This window comes from Corvus brachyrhynchos, unplaced genomic scaffold (genome assembly GCF_000691975.1).
Source record: "Corvus brachyrhynchos isolate BGI_N302 unplaced genomic scaffold, ASM69197v1 scaffold50, whole genome shotgun sequence".
Classification (NCBI taxonomy): Eukaryota; Metazoa; Chordata; class Aves; order Passeriformes; family Corvidae; genus Corvus; species Corvus brachyrhynchos.
In genome coordinates this window covers 1,316,966-1,334,869 of record NW_008235964.1, presented here as the reverse complement: position 1 = coordinate 1,334,869, position 17,904 = coordinate 1,316,966, and the positions used below count along the sequence as shown (strand labels likewise).

The window sequence follows — 17,904 nt, the reverse complement described above, 5'->3', positions numbered from 1 at the left end:
ATTTTAATTTTTTTTTTTTTTAATCAGCTGGACATTGAACAGAACTGCTCCTGAGATAATTTATACAAAAATAAAGAGAAAAATCCTCAAAACTTTAGGACCACAAATTAATCAAAGAAGAAAAAAATGTAAACAAATGAAGGCTAAAAGCCCTGATTCATCTTTCCTTATTACTCACACCTGTGTGAGGCATCTGTGGCAGGAGTCTGATTGCCCTCCCTGCTGCCCAGGAATGAGTGGGAGCAATTTACCCTTTGGAGATAGCAATTTCTATTTAACACAGAAAAATGTCAAGTAAGTTTCATATATGCTAGATGGAATAGAGTTAAAAGGATACTAGGCACAGCTTGATTCCCAGGTTCTCAGAAGTATGAGAGGTTTAAAACAAGACTTTATCCTTATCCTGCCTGCTTGGCTCTAATACGTTTTTCCTTCAAGAAAATGGAGATTTTTCCTTTCTAAAGCACCAACAGTCTGCCAAACCTCAGAGGTAATGGTAAGAAAGACTTGACAGCCAGAGAAACTCTACAGTTGTTCCAACTTAGAAACCACAAGATTTCCAGACTAGGAGGAAGCATGCCTGCAAGAATGGAGCAATTTTCTCTTACTTCTGTTCCTTCTCATTTTTAGTTTTCTTCATTAATAAAAAAGTTGTTTATCCTAGTTTTTGTCCTTTCCAAAACTGATTTCAGTATCTCTGAATGCTTTTGGCGGTTTTGATTGGCTCACAAATTAAAAAATTGTGGGTAGCTCAGCTTCAAAGCTCTGTCAGACTTAGTCTTTGCTTTCAATTATTATCAATAACATCAATTTTCAACGGAAGGTAGCTTGATGGTAAGTATATTAATAGCTAGGAATTTTTATGTGGTCAGAAAATTGAGGATTCAGTCCAGATAATTTCGATAGTGATTGATGAAAGAGCTGCCACAAAACCATGGAACTCAGAATGGACCCATGAAATGGTGAGTGAAGCAATCTTTTAATCTGCATTACTAGGTAAAATTGTGGATGTTGATTCAAAGTTAGATTAGATATGACTGATACAGTGACTGAAGCCTGCAGTTGTGGTATTGATTGAACAGCAGGAAATCTACCCAAAAGCACTGCCATCTTAGAACCCGCATAACAAAACTGACTCCTTGCTATTGCATCCCTATATGCAGTAAATACTGGTTTTGTATCACTTATAGCAGGCCACAAACCTTGTATTAAGCTAACAGGTATTTTCATCAAGGTCTTTTCCAACACTGACAATTCTGTGGTTCTACAAACACAGGCCTTAGGACTTGTGTGTTCTTTGGACTTTCTGCAGTTTGCTGGGAGCTTTGTTTTAGCCTGTCTGGCTGCAACAGCAATTGTCTAATGACTGGAGAGCTATGACCTTAATTTGTCTGAGTTACACTTCACCTTGTATAGTGGTGTGGTATAGTGCCCATTCTTAATTATTTTGATACAGAAAGGCACAGCTGTAATTGCACTGTGCAGACTGAAGTATTTATGACTCCAGATTAATAATGCAGTTTATAGGAGCAGAGGCCTGAGGTGACAGCAGAGTGCTGCAAGGTTTGGACACAGGATGGCAGCTGAGGCCCCAGGGACACCAGCAACTCACTGGCCAGTTACTGACACAGGTGCAAACCCAGGGACTGGGCAAAGTAAACTTTAGGGGCAACAGAGGGAAGAAGGACAACAATATATCACTTGTAAAGTTTACAGTACCCAGCACCCACAGGTACTTTTCCTCTGGGCAGCTTTCACTCTGCACCCAGCCTGTAGGGCTGCCTGGGGTTCTTGTGACCCAGGCGTAGGACCTGACATTTTGCCTTGATGAATCACATGCAGTTGGCCTTGGCCCATCAATCCAGCCTGTCCAGATTCCTCTGCAGAGCCTTCCTACCCTCCAACAGATCAACACTCCTGCCCAAATTGGTGTTGTCTGCAAATTCATTAAAGGTGCACTTGATCCCCCCATCTTGCCTTTTTATATAAGGCGTGGTCCCCTTTCTACCCATGGCAATATTTGGGATGTAACACCAGAGCTTGCAATGCTAACATACCAGCTTATATCACACCCAATTTCAGTTGCTACCTAGTACTACAATATCAAAGCATCATCTTGTCTCTCACCTGTCCTTATTGGCTCATGCAGCTCCAGGTGCTGGGGATTCTCAGAGTCCGAGAGCATGTTCAGGTCCCTAAAGAAAGCAATAAGAAGCCTGAGACAAAAGAAACTCTTTCCTCATACCCTCATTATTATATTAAGTAGGTAAATGAATAGTGGTTCATGACAGAAAGCAGCTCCCAAGCATGGTCCCTTCTTAGCTGATATATATTTGCAATGCTGTTAAAGAGCTGAGAAGAAAAGCTTCTTTTAAGGTGAAATCTTTAATGGATTTAATGCAAGTATGCATTTCTCATGATGCTTAAATGAATTTCATCTAAGAGATACAGTTTTCACTAAAAGTCAAGTTATTACTAAATTACCTTCTTTTTCTAACACTGGTAAATTCAGTGAACTCTAAGTTTGTCAATGAGAGGAGATTGTGGCCTGAAAATGGAGTTATCATTGTTTATAAAAGCATAATTACTGGCATCTGATTCAGTTTATCTCTCCCTCTGACTTTAAGAGAAAAACAGAACAAACAGATCTCCCACATCCACAGTGAACTCTTGCTTATTATTACATTGATGCTTTGTGCTAACAAAGGTTCCACCTTAACAACCGTAAATTAAAATAAAAAAATTAAAAAAAAGCCATGAAAAGCCAAAAAGAAATGGAAACAGAAAGATGGGGAAAAACTCACAGTCTTACACATATTTCTGCTTCCCCACTCTGCTGAATAGTGCTCTGGACCTCTTCATAAGTTTTCCCAGTCAAGGGGATGCCATTCCATTCCAGCACTTGCATTCCTAAGAAGGCAAAACAGCAAGAGGTCAAGGGCTCAGATTTTGACATAGGCATCAGCTATATCTTTCTTGCCTTGCTTTTACAAGACAATTTGATGTGACGTTCAGTGAATGTTGGTTAAATGACACAAGACATTAGCAAAGCCCTTTCACTTCACACAGATTAGACTGCTGAATGTTATTGTCCCTTCAGCTATAATTTACCTGCTGAAACATCACAGGAGATTATTCTCTTTGATTCAAAGTATACATGCACTCTCCACAGTCTGTATTGCATGATATTGAAAAATTTTTCCAATATCAAAAACATGCACACCTACCAGCATAGCAATAAACCAAAACATTCTATATATCAGACATTTCCTGGCCAGCCATGGTCTTGGAAGATAACTGTTTCTTACAGTGACAAATTGCTGTTAAGAAGCTGAGCCTCAAAATGGAATTAATTTGCGAATGTGATTAGATAATTCAAATACATTTTCTTTACTTTGTCACTTACAAAAATACAAAAAAGTGAAGGCTGTTGGACTAACTGATTTTAATGAAAAAAATGTGCCTCTGCATTTCAAACATCAGCGTGGTAATATTCAGGTTGAAATTTTTCTTCCATATCTTTTCTCATAAAAAATTGATGAAACAGATGAACATACTTCATTGTGGAGGACATAAACAGAACTATAATAATTAGGCTGAAAAATACTGAATACTGAACTAATCTGCTGTGTCTTCCAAGTGTCCCAGGACTGAGTCAGGAGTCTCAGTACAGTTCAGTGTATCTGTATAAGGAAGTTTTATGCTCAGTATTTGTAGAGTCAGTCCCTCTATAAATCATGTGAGGTATATTCTGATGAGAAATCTCTTGGTTAAGGTGAAATGCTTACACAAAGCAAACTCTAGATTCATATCTGGGTCTTACAGATCTGAGGTTCTGAGAAATGGGTTCATATCTTGAATTAATTAGTCATAAGGATGACTCCAAACAGATTATCTTCTCACTGATGAACAAATGTCAAAATCCAAGCCTCTGGCTGTAGTGGGAAAAAATTGCTTAATGGGACAAGATACTGAATTCTTTATAGTCCACTAAAAGCAATGCATTACAAAATGTCTGAAACCATATCACTCACACAGCAAAGAAAACCACAAACACTTAGCTTGCTACCACTTACACAGATAAAACCAAGTCTTCACCTGGGTCATATTTTAATGTCAAAATCCTGTGCTGTTGCATATAACAAATGGGAAAAATAATAAAGAAAAATATGGAGATAAACTCATAGAAAAGCATGATGCTAAATAAAATATAATGAAAATTTTTCATGGAATAAAACAGATTAAATTATTTGACAATGAAAGACTATGAGAAATAAATATACAAATTTATATTCCCAAATTTTCCATAGGATTCCATGAATTAGGAGTTGAAATATCAGAATTACTCATAACTGTTGTCAGCCAGAATTTATCATTTTGTTTGTAGAAGTTTACAGAAAAACAAACTATGCAGAATGACTAAAAAGTGATGCTCAGAAGCCAGTAAAGCCAGCTGCCTAATGTCAAAATAGATTTGAATTTTCCTAAAATTTAGCCCCTTTCATTTACCAGTCATGATTCAAAAACATGATTTTGCTTTTGCTTGTTAAAGCAGATCTGATTTTAAGCTCAGTTCCTCTGGAATAAAGCAACAGTAATTAGGAGCAAATTCATTTCCCCCTGATTTTCAGTCATACAAATATAACAGCATGGGCTTGGCCTATAGGCTTTGAGAAAGGAAGGAACTGAAGTTATTTTTGGTTTTTTTCAATGTGTGCCCTCGTAATGGTAATCATGGCATAGGATGTTATGTATGACAGTATGAACCTCATGATTAAGACAAGAAAAACGACCACTTCGACTTGTATTGAGAAGGAACAAGAAAAAAAGTTTATATATTTAGATATTTGAGAGAGCATCCTTCTATTAAAAAAAAAAAAAAAAAAGCTTTATTGACAAAATACTGTGAGCTCCTGTCCTGGGTTTATCACATATCACATCCTGCTTCCATGGCTTCAGAAGAAAATTCACCAAGGGACCAGTAAGGCCATCATCAACAAGTCACATAAATTAAAAAGACTAGCAGGAAGAGCTTAGCTGAGTACCACTGCAGTGCCAGGATTTGGAAACAAAGTCTGATTTCCACTGGTGAAAGTTTCGACAGTGTGTGCAAGAGCACTGCACTTACTCACTTGGTCAGAAAGGCCACAAGCACATGAACAAAGCAACAACTTGAAAGGAAATGGAATTTCAACAGCCTTGGCTCACACAGAGATCCATTTAACCTGTCAATATAGGGGTATTTTCTTTTTATTGTGTGCCTTGTGGATCCATGAATGTTTAAAATCAAGCAATTTAAACAGGACTTAAATGATCAGACTGAAAGCCCTGGGGTTTAAGAAAAAAAAATGTGGGCAAGAAGCTGATTCCTCTTTTTTCAACATGTAACTGCTATACACATTTTGTTTAAAAAAAAAAAAAAAGGTAATGTTGCAAATAAAATCTTCAGAAGAAATGCAAGTCTAATTAACAAGAGGGAAAAAAAATTATTGAGAGATCACAAGACACTTGCGATAATTTTTTTTTTCCTAAAACCAATCACATTCTCCCACTGGTTGTCAGGCCATGATAATCACATTTCCAAAAGTTTCTAGCTTCAAATAACCAGTTTAGTGGGAAAAAACAAAAAAAAACCCCAGGGAGATGAGAAAACTTGCATTGCTCCATGGCAACTCTGCTGACTGAGGAAGTAATTACCCTGATAATCAAATACATAATTTCTTCGATCATCTTTCTTTTATTATTATTTTATTGGGTGAGCAACAGCTTATTTATAGCAATATCAGCTCCCACAATCTCAATAAATATATCCTTCACTCCATCACCCGGGTGATAAAGCTGTACTGTTTAACTGAATGTGGTTGTATATGTAACATTCCTATTGACAAAACAGCACAAAACAAATTATTAAATATGCAGATAGAATAGGTCTTTGCATTAGAGTTGCTGTCAACTGGAAGGCACAATATTTATCTCAGTTTTCACCCATCTTACATGATTTCTGATATTTTCACTCCTCTTCAGACTCATCTTTCAGACATAAGCTAGCTGCATGATTAAAGTTGAAACTGAAAGGAAACTGAAAATCATCCAAGGATTTGATTTTTCTAAATATGAGTCTTGACACAGTTGATTCAAATACAGAAATACTAAACCAAACCACTGAACATCTCGAATTTTATTCCCCTTTGTAACATAATGTTAACCATAAAGTTAATCTCAGTCACTTTGAATACACTATTATACTGCAGCCTCCCTTATTCAGTATACCCAAGGCACCTAAGTGGAAAAACTGTTATTTGCTGTGTCACTAAGAGTTTGTAATTATTTCCAACTATACTTGTGTATAAAACCTATTATTTTTCCATTTTTTTTAGAGTCTCAGAATTGCTGTCCTACTGGAATTTAAAAATATCTACATATTGCAATCTTGGAGTAGAGCCTCCGATTTTGGTTTCACCACAGTTTTACCCACAGATAGCTGAGGTTCTTCTGCTTCTTCATGGTTCGTATTTTTTATTCTTATGCATAATAAACATGTCAGTTTGAATTGCATTTTTCAATGATCTAACGCTCACAGAGGAAAATGAAATTGGTCTCTAGACTAACAACTTCAATCAGTAAAATGTGAATATTAGTATCTTTCTATATCATATAAGAATTAAAATTCAGCAACATTACTTTGAAATCCCAGAAAGTGCTATAAAAGTTAAATGTGCACTCAGAACAAGGAGAAACAATATAAACTTGCAGTCTGACATTCAGCACTAAATTACTTTATCATCTATGCTCTCCAGTTATTTTTCTTTTATTTCTAAACCTTTTTGATTGTTCAAAATAGGTCGATGAAAGTCAATGAGTTAATATATTTCCCCAAACTGCCAGGCATGAATCACACCAAAACTCATTATTTTTTGTAGACACCTTAACTTCCTCTCCTATTCATCATTCACACTCAGGCTGAATATTTTCCACTTATTGCAATAATTATTATATAGACAACATACATGATTCTTAAAAATGGATATATTGTTCATCGAGTGGAAATGATATAATGTACCCTCCTATGCCTCATGGCTGCTACACTACTATAAAATGGCATTTATAAAAGTACAGCCAGAGCAAATCAATCTTGTATTTGAGGTGTACTTGGCATTCTGTTGGCAGCCCACCACTGCCTTCAGATTTATATATGTGGGCACATGATTCTATAGGTTACCCTTCAGTCTGAACTATGCTAGAGCAAGAAGTGATGATCTGCTTGTATTTGTGTGACCTAATTGAAGTTCTTGGCAAATTAAATTAAGCTTACAGTTACCGTTTATGAAAATACATATGATATAAATGGCAAGTTTATAGTGCTTTCACCATTACTATATCCTCAAAGATTAGTTTACATCAGTTGCAGACAGATGATCAGTTATACTATGCTGAACAAAATGTTGCAGTGCATTGTAATTATTCAGTGTTTGAGAAAAATAAACTGTTTTTTGCAGCATAGTGTTCACTGAAGCTATAGAGCAAAGTGTATTTACTTTGTTTTCAGTAACATCATATAAGAGATTATAATGATCTTGCCAGTGAAATGAGCTTCCTGTAAAATGCTGTAATTGAGCTGAAAGTCTTAAACATTTCATTATTAGGCTGTGTTCACAAAACCCCCTCTACTTTTAAATGCAGTTTACTATGAATTCATATTTTTAAAAAAATCATGCAATAGTATATGGTAGAATGAAAAAAGTCTGTTCATTCCAAGTGACCTTAAGATTCACCTAAAGTGAATCCAGCTCAGTGAACAAAGAAGCTGCAGGAATTTCTCTTTGGTGTCTCCTTCATGAATGGTAAATAACTACAACCATTATTTTCATGAGAGTTTAATGCCAGATATGAATTTAGACTACTATGTCCCTGCCTGCAGTCTATATTTATATTTGTGTATTCAGAATTCAGTGAGGTTTTTTTCAATTTCCCTTTTTAAGGAATAATTTATTCTTCTTTACACAAATGCAGTTCTGTTAGTCTAACTTCTCTTACAGTTACATCTGTAAATGGAGTGATATTTGGGTTTGAAATTTTCCTTTGCAGGGGCAAGAATCACAAGACATGAGGTGCAAACAAACAGTTCGTGTGGAAGTTACAGTGTATGTCTGAAGAGTCACTTTCTCTTTATTAGTTAGCTTCTGTTCTGCCTAAGAATATGAATTATGACAGCTAATATGTCAAACAAAGTCTATATAAAGGCTGTTCATTTGTCATCACAACACCTCTCTCAAAGATTTTTCAATAGTCTTGGGAGTCTGAGGGTACTTGTTTTGTTCTGCCTACAGAAGAGGTGACTGAGAGGAGCAATTATCATGGTCTATCACTTCCTCACAAGGGAAGTAGAGGGGCACGTACTGATATCTTCTCTCTGGTGACCAGTGATAGGACTTGAGGGAATGGCATGAAGCTCTGTCAGGGGAGGTTAGGTTGGATATTAGGAAAAGGAACAGGGTCCTCGTGGAAGTGGTCACAGCACCAAGATTTCCAGGAGCACCTGGACAAGGCTCTCAGGCACATGTGATTCTTTGGACTGCCCTGTACAGGGGCAAGCACTGGGCTCGATGATCCTTCTGGGTCCCTTCCAGCTCAGCATATTCTACGATTATATTCTATGATTCTATGAATGAAATATGAGTGGGAATTTATGTATGTAGGACTCCCAGAAGAACTGTGCTGGAAGAAAAGAGTGATTCATGGCACATAGGTTAGCATGTCATCAAGATCCTAACTCATTAAAATGTGGTTTCTCAGGACATTTGCTCAGTAAGGAAAGGTAGCTTAAGAAAGACAAGGCAGAACCATACTTTAGCAAAACCCTGATTAAATCAAAGTGTAGCCTGAAACCATAAAAAGACTGGCAGGAAGATAAAGAACAGGACAGACCCCTGAGATAAGGAAAAAAGGACAGAGAGTAACCCAGAAACATTTTCCAGTGACTCACAGGGATGAGGTAGAGAAACAAAAGATAACTATCAGCTTCTGAAAGTGTGCAAAAAGCACATCTCTAAGACCATCACACAGTCATCAACTTACAAAGCCAGAGGGTGGGAAGTAGACTCATGGGTTGGCATTCCTTGCTCTCTGGACATTCCACTTGCATATACACATCCTGGGGCTTGGGAGAGAATGGGTATATTTGGAAAGTACAACAGAGAAAGAACTAATGCCAAAGAAAAGTTGCTCTTTTACTCCCAACATGCTGACTCTCTTGGGGCTTCTTGAAAAGGCTCTCCTCACACAGATCTGGGGGTCAAACCCTTGCTTGATGAAATCCTGGCTGGTCTCCAGCAATGTCACCACTAAGGGACTACAGCGGCCAATTCAGAAAAGAATGGAATTATTAGGATAACTTAAATACTGAAAACGTGCTAGGAATGAGCAAAGGCCATAGCTATGCATCACATGGCAATGCTACTTAAGGTCATATAGAAACAAGAACAGAAAGTTTTTGTGACTCACAGTAAGCAAACACCACTGTTCAAGCAAAAAGGCAAGTTTTAATGAGAATGGCTGAAGACCTTAAAATGCCAGTCTGTCACTTGGAATAGACTGAGATCCTTACTTGATATGTTCTAATAGGAGTCACTCTGTCGATAATCATCCTCTGTACCCTGGGAGTAACTTTTACAGTTCTGACACTATGTGAGTACTCAAATATAACGTAGAATTTACTCACTATTATCTCATTTGTGAGAGTCATCTAACCTGAAAACTAAGGAAAGTGAATACAAATTTCTGGCCAGTGCTACGTGGTTCTCATCTCCTGTATGTACCTATTTTTCATATAATACATATAATTCTCCTTTTAAGAAAAGTTGTTTTTTGTTTTTTTTTTTTAATTATGCTCTTCATAATATAACGTAAGGTAAATCCATGATAATGTCTTGGAATCAACATGTTTGTGTTCTAATTCAAGTTGACCTAAATTCTTCAGTCATTTGAATGACTTTATTTCAATGAACATTTTTTATGCTTCTCTTGTAGAAGCTAACTGGATGCTTGTACAAATTCCTGATACATACGTGTCCATAGCTGTAGAAAGTATGTGGAAAAAACTTGTTTGATTATTGGCTGGTTTCAACAGACGATAATCTCAACCACAAGTGAAAATGCATAAAATATTTTTTTTTTCTTTTTCATCTAATTTTGAACAGATTTAGAACAATAAAGAAAAGAGCATGGAAAGCAGTATGTATGTCTGCAGGGAGGAACTGTCATGCACACATGCATACAGCTGCTTTGGTTTTGCTTTCTTTTGGGCTTAGAGTCAATGTACCAATTTTTGGCTGTAAAACAGTAAGAGTCTTGCCTCAGTAGTTGTCTAGGAATTTTGAGTAGTTAATGAATGAAGAGAGGCAGGTTCCTCTGAGGATGGCTCATCTCAACTGACACCTATTTGGAATGAGATGAATCACGTTCCTCAGGTAGCCTTCCCTCACTTATGGTTAGAAAAAGAGCCCATAATACAAGTTGAGGTAAGATATTTACTTTTCAGACACTTAAAAATATGTGTATTGATTCCCTCCTTTGTCATCTAAAGTGATAAATCTGTCCTAGAAACTGAAAGGGACTTTTTTTCTCTCAATTTAGCAAACAGGCAGCTGTACCTTATCAATGAGAGGAAGGAACTGAAAGATAGCAAACCTCAGCTGAAGGTGATTAATGGGGCACCATCAGAGACTGAGCTGTTAGTTCTGCTTCTGCTGCAACCAGCCAGGTGAGCAACAAAAGCACACCAATTAGTCTCTGTGCCTCAGTTTATGTGTTAAAAAGGGACAGTGGAAAGATAATGTTATTGTATTTGGGATGTCCAAGTGATAAATGCTATTAGTAAAGCTAAGTCCATCAGAACTCTTACTAACAATAGAGTTGTAGGAGACAGTACTTGTGAAATATTAAGTGTTGGGTACTAACCCCAACTTTTGTATCCCTATAATTCATTCATAACAGAACTTAGTGATAAATGATAGGATTTTTCAACTTTAAGAAGTACAGGTTCCATATGTGCTAGAAGAATGAGAGACACTCATAGTTACCTGTTAGAACTGTCATTTTGACAGAAAGTTGAAAAACTGCAGGATTTCAGTTTCCAATAATTACTTGTTCTTCCAAGTTTAGTGATAAAAGTAGGCACAAACCCCATTTTTAGGAACATCTGATTAGCGACATAAATGATAGTCAAATTTCAGTGCTGGGTTCAGAGCAAAAAAATCTTCCCTCATGGTGCTAAGGCTGCTCAACTCAGCCAAGATTGGAGATAACCAAAGTAGCCTTTCCTGGAAGCTCAAGCACTGTCTTGACACAACCTGAGTTAGGAACTATGAATCAAAAAATTCTGATCTGGTTAAATTTGGTTTGCGAGTAGATTTTATGAGTAGAATCAGAGAGATCTAACCAATCTAGGGCTGAACAGTTGTGCATGGTCGTATTTAAGCCTGCAGTTCAACTGGCTGTACTGGTTTTGAAGTGATAGAGTGATCTCTTCCCACCTCACTGCAGGGGAGTGAGAGAGAGGCTGAGTGAGGCGTAGCTGCCTACCAGGGTAAAACCACACTTATAGAACTGCAACACAAATCAGAGAAAGGAAAGTGAGCCCCTGCAATGACTGTGAGAATGGCCATACATCCCAGTGAGAATGGTCCACGATATGCAACTAAAATAGTCTTAAAAATAATAATATAAAATATTTAAATTTCATTTCAAATTAAATTATTTTAAAATCATTAATATTCTCACTACCTTAGAATAAAATTCTGCTGATGTTTACACATCTTCAACATACTTCTTACTGTCAGCTGAGTTTTTTTTATTAACATCTCTGTATACAAATTTGATCTGCAGTACTTGATCAAAGAAGTAGCATTATTCTCACAAATAAGTCCATTGTAATAAATGTAGAATTCGTGCATGACGAAATAGCATTGCAAATAAATGATGCAGGATTACACCCATAGTTTTGTCATTCTCTGTAGGGTTTTTTAAAAGAAATTTGAATGCACAATTACTATTCTGTACATGCAAGATTGGATGGTGATTATCTGGCAGCTACACACCTAATCAACTGCTATGAATACTCACAGGCATACTGATTAGCAGCAGCTGCTATTTCTTCTCATTATCTACACTAAAACAAATGATCTCTTCCCAGCCAGTCCCTGTGTATTTGTGTTTCCTACGATCACAATTAATGTTCTGAATTCACTGTGTTAGCATCAGGAAGACAAGCAAATCAAACTTATGATACTACATTCCTTTACTGATAGCTATAGTTGTAGAAATACAATTTGTGCCCCTCCGGGGAAAGCAGTTTCTTCATGGAAGAACTTGCTGTTACTCCAAGCATGACAGCAACCACAAGAAGGCCCTGCAAGGCCCTGCTTGCAGATGATGGCCAGAAAAAGAGGGACAGGGCTGGCAGTTCAGGGCTCCCTTTCAAGCCTCCTGAAGGCACATAGGAGCTTTTCTGCTGAAGCAACAGAGTACCTTGAAACTCATAAAGAATAAGACAGCCGACAAGACGTGGTTTATGGTTTTGAGATAGATCAAAAGATGAGAGTTGGGTTTGATGGAACTGTGGCAGGTGCAGGTAGGAAAGGTGCTGGAAGGATGTGTCCCCTGCCTGAGTGCTCTGTGACAATGGTGTGGTGCAGGTACTCGACCCACTGTTCCTCTTGCTGCACAGCAACCAGAAACTGCTGCCCATACAGGCAACCCCTTGTCCCGTAACAACTGCAGCAATAAGCCTGTCTGCTCTGATGCTTCCACAGTCTCCACTTAGCAACTACACACCAGCCATAAGACAAACTCTGCCCCTATTTCTTCAAACTTGGGTGTTTTAGTTACACATCAAAATCATATTTAAACACCGAACTCTTACCAAATTCTCAGCACTGCATCCTCACCTTAACTTCACCTGGTATTGCAACAGCTTATTCTCCCTCAAAAATATGCCCAAGTGATATATCAAGCATTATTTTTTAAACTGCCAAATATAAATGTTAAACTGACATTTCATCTGTAGACTCAAGATTGAATGTATATTACAGGGCAACAAGGACAAAGGAGTTTGATCACTTCACTGCTTAATCTTTTAAGACTTCTTTCATTTCACCAAAGCTATTGAACATGTATGAGTCCTTTTCCCAGGTGTCAAATATTAAAATTATTAGTGTCAAACAATGTAAGAGAGTAAAACAATCATCTCTCCTTTTTTTACATCAAACAACTAAATATTCTTTCCCAGGCAAAAGGAGGAAAAATAGCTGATAAATAGCTGTTTTATTTAACAGAATAAAAATTACATATTTTCTTTATTCCACAGAAAATTTAAGTAAAAGGACCTCCACTCAAAGCTGAGCAACTGCATATGTGAAACATTCTGAATGAGTTATGCAACAATAGGTAAAAATAAGGAAAAAATATATGTGAGAAACAAAAAATGCCAACTGAAACTGCAAATCCCCCAAACATACTGAATACAATAAAAGAGTGAATCACAATTGATATAATATCCTTTAGAGAAGAAAGTCTTTGAACAATTCTCCTTTGGTGAAAAGTATCCAAGGAATTGCTAAATTGCCTATGAACTCATCCCATTTCAAAGGCATTTCTTTATCTTCACCAAAACTAATAATTATTTTCTCTAAAAGTAAGAAACGGATTCACCTGATTAGATTTTTTTTTTTAATATATGATAATAAATACTGTATTGAATCATTGAATCATAATATCATAGAATGGTTTGGGTTGGAAGGGACCTTAAAGATAACCTAGTTGCCACCTCCCTGCCATGAGCAGGGACACCTTCCACTAGTCCAGGTTGCTCAAAGCCCCATCCAATCTGACCTCAAAACATACACAATAAATTTTAAAGAAAACAATTATAAGTCCAATCCCTTTTCTCCAGTTCATTCCAGTGAATGAAAGCAATAGAAATACAATTTCCAATTTTTTTTTCCTTCTTTGTCCTTTGTTTGAAAGCCTTCAGGAACACTCCTAATCCTACTGTATCTCTATTCACAGGTTAATGAAAATAACCAAACCCATAATGCATCCTGACAATCTATAAATGTAAACTGCAGATGGAAAATGGATTTCATTCAGAGATGCATCTCTTCAAAGCATGTACCTTTACGAACTGAAATTCATCAAACTGACCATGATTTTACTTGTACCACTGAATTCAGTGACAGCTGAGAATGGAACATAATGTTCAAATTGCAATTCCAATACTGATGCTCACATTCTGGCTAGAGATGATGCTACTGGGAGGGCAGGCTCAAACAAGCAAGAGGAGATATTGCATCTTGCAACATATATAAACATATATACACATACATGCATACATCTATACAGATATCACAGACAGATACGTTTAATTTATGGTATCTGGTCGTTCATCTGATCAAACAGAGATGCTCTTACGTTTTCTTGCCTGTTTTGCTTCCTGAAGTACATGACATGCAATCAAGTGATCACTAACAGCTTTTTCAGGTGATGCCATGAAGATTTTTTGCTTTTTCTTTTATACCCCTGTTATACCTTTTTACAACTTCTGTATTCTTAGTGCTTTTGCCTACATTCTTGGACTTGTTCATTCAGCAAGGAGACCAAACATCTTAGAAGCTTTGTAGTTAGGGATCAGTGTGCCCCAGACCCCAAGGTCCTCTCCAGAACACATTCTGTAAACCAAGATAGAACCATCCAGGGAGAGGTTCCTTGGGGAGAGGGGCTCATTCAAGCCTCTCATTGGGGAATTTTTGATAGATATGCTAATTAGTAAAATCTATAATGTTGTACCAGATCTTTTGCGGGTGTGCACTGCGGTGTGCATGGACGTGTATTCGACCTGGATGTAATGCACCTAAGGATCCTTAAAATAAATACCAAGGTAAAATCCCTTTTTCCCTTTTAACCATGTTTGACTGTTGATTTTAAGACCAGGAAAAGGCATCACAGGAATAATAATGAGCAGTCTTGCTCTTTATGACAGTCATTGTAATAATGGTGGCATAGTCCAACTCCTTTTTGCTAACATACTCTGCAAGTGTACACTTACTGATATAAACCCCTTGGGCTAAATATTTTGTTGACATAGTCATGATTTCTACTGAAAGAGATGGCTATGTCCATGCAGCTGTAGCGGTAAACTTGCTTAAGTATGGTCTAGAATAATTTATGTGATTTTGACAGAATAGCTAGTTAAATTTCACCCGTAAACAGATCAGAACACTTAGGTGCAATAATTTAGTTTTATGTGGTACTATATTGCTGCAATTGAGGAAGCTGTGAGATGACCCCAGTTCATAAATGTAAAGCCAGCAAATACAGAAATCTTTGTATTACCCATGGGGCTTATTAAGCCTTCACCTTTAAACAATGCATATTACATCCAACGATATGTGATTAAGGATACTGAATGAGAAATACTTCGTGTGAAGCATTAGTAAATATAGGTAGATGCCTTTTCAGATGCCTTACAAAAGCATTTCTGCAAAACACATTCAAAATTCAGGAGCTGGGGGTTGTCCATTAGGTGGCACCAAATTTTTCCATATGTATGGCAACTGTAGGCAACAGAGCAGCATTTATCTGCTGTTGCTGTCAGGTGCTCTCCCAGCTGGTCCCCATTCAGAGACAGAACCTCTGAGGTGGCATTGCAGCCCATCCATGTGCACCACTGAAGGGTATTCATCCAGATACAGATGTGTGTGCTTCATGCTCATCTGCTGTAAAGCTGTTTTTATCATATCTACCAGCCTGTGTGCATCATACTCAACAAGGATCACTGTCATGCTTGAAGTTATTTTCAGTTCCTTCTTTGGATCTTCACTTCTTCCAAAACGGGGGGAAGTGTTTTTCTTGTCTCATGCACTCTACAGCTATTTAATCAGAAGAAAGCTCCTGCCTTGCAACTAACCAGTCAGCTTCTACTGTGTGAATTGCAGAGGTATTACTATCACTGAGATAGGCTGATATTTCTAAGAATACTATAGTGGTCTGTGAATAAGATGATGAAAGATTTATCTTTTCTTTCTTTAGTACTGTCTAAGACTAAAACTGTTTCTACTTCCCCACTAACACCAGTCATGAAAGTACTTTCCTAGAATTTGGATTCCTTTTATCCTTTCTTTCACACACATCTCAGGAACTCTCAGTTCATTCTATTGAGTTACTTCAGACCCATCTGAAAAGTATAATCAGTTAAAGTAATACATAACTTCGCTTTAGTTAGACATAAGTCAATGCTTATTTCTACTTAGCAGTTCCAAAGCTGTCTGCATGAGCAGCAAATGTATGAATTATATGGATTGATTCCACTTCACCCACACTATGACAGAACTCATTTAGCAAGCGTAGAGCTCACACCATGATGAGCATTGCCTGGAATGACTCATTTCCTTTTACTGTCATCTTAAAGGTTAATTTCATGGGGTGCTGTTAAGCACATTATCTAGTAACTAAGAAATAATGAAACCTTCTATTCATTGGGGTGACTGGTCAGCACCTGTAAATGGCCCTGTCATTGCATGTGGGCAGGTAAATGGCACTCATCTGTCCCATGAAAATAGATTCTAATATTGAACATGTATCATGAATATAAATTATGAATATGGGAGTTTGTTTTTCACCATACTGGTTTCCTCTGTTCTAGTACTAAGCAGATCATCCTAATTCCTTTTTTACCTCCTGCCTGTTCTTTTTCACCTTGTGCCTGCCATGACATGCAGCCTAAACTTCCAACACAGGGCTCTCCCATATTTATTGTGCATTTATAACGCAGTCTGATTGCACATAAGCAGTGTACAAGTTCACAGGCCTGGGCTAAGGCAACTTGGGTGCTGCTGTGCAATACAGCAGTTGTTAGCAGTCTTCTGGCTCTGATGAGAAGTGCTCAGAAAGAGGAATTCCCTCTGAAAGTTGAACCCTCACAGAACGGAGCTTGTGGGCAGTACCAGAACTAACCCTGCTTGTCTGGGTATCTTTAAAGGCTATGCCAGACATGCTTCCTCCTGACATGAGCTGTTGGGAAGGGAGCAAAAAGGTATAGAAAGGTATGAGCAAGCAAAAAGATTCCAAATCTCTTCCCTGTCTTTGAGTTTCTTTTTGTAGATGTATATCACTGTGTCTCTACCCTGTCCTTACTGGCCTTTAAGGAATAAATTTATTTAAATTTATTTAAAAGGAAAGAAAAACAAACCAAGGCAACAGAAAATCCTTTACTCTTCCAAAGACTAAGGAACCACTCTAGTACAAGCACTACTAGAGGATGATTGTTCTTTTCCATCAAATTACCTGCTTGATAGTGAGATTTAGTTTGATGAGTGTAAGATGCATCTCATCTTTAAGGCCTTAGGGACTTTTTAAGATTTAATACTTCTTGGTTATTAGCATGCCCTTTTGGTTTGGCAGCAATTAGTCCCCAGGGAAAGGTCCCTTACAGTCAAAATTCGTAGGTATATGAATAATATTACATAGGTAAGTGGATGGTCAGTAGAACTCTTCTTGGCATTCAGAAGTTGACATAGAGCTGTAGACTCATTATTCTGTATCTTTTCACAAACTTCACCAAAATTGCAAATTATTTTTTTCTTTACTTCCATAGCATCAGAAGGCAAACACTTTTTACCCACCTTTTCCATGTGAAGGTGGGAATATCTTACTATTACTCAAATAGTTAAAATCCAATTTAAGATCTAAATGAAAGTATAGAGTCCTTCTGCACATTTTATTTTGGACTGACAGCGCCCACATCTAAAGAGAAGAAAGATTAACATGCTATAAACATAGGAATAAGGTGCTTACCAAACATAAAAGGTTTGTGACATAGGAATGCACCAATGAACAATCACTTTTGTTAAA

General features: G+C 37.3%; 1 protein-coding gene across 1 annotated transcript in view; it reads right to left on the bottom strand.

Annotated features, from left to right (window-relative positions):
- The window catches only part of PCLO (piccolo presynaptic cytomatrix protein), a 321,975-nt gene that overhangs the window by 78,837 nt on the left and 225,234 nt on the right, over positions 1-17,904 (bottom strand). The window contains exons 12-13 of the mRNA XM_017727961.1: positions 2,805-2,910; positions 2,128-2,195 (exon numbers count right to left, since the gene is read on the bottom strand). Coding sequence (XP_017583450.1) covers positions 2,128-2,195; positions 2,805-2,910 — 174 coding nt within the window. The remainder of the gene's footprint in view (positions 1-2,127; positions 2,196-2,804; positions 2,911-17,904) is intronic.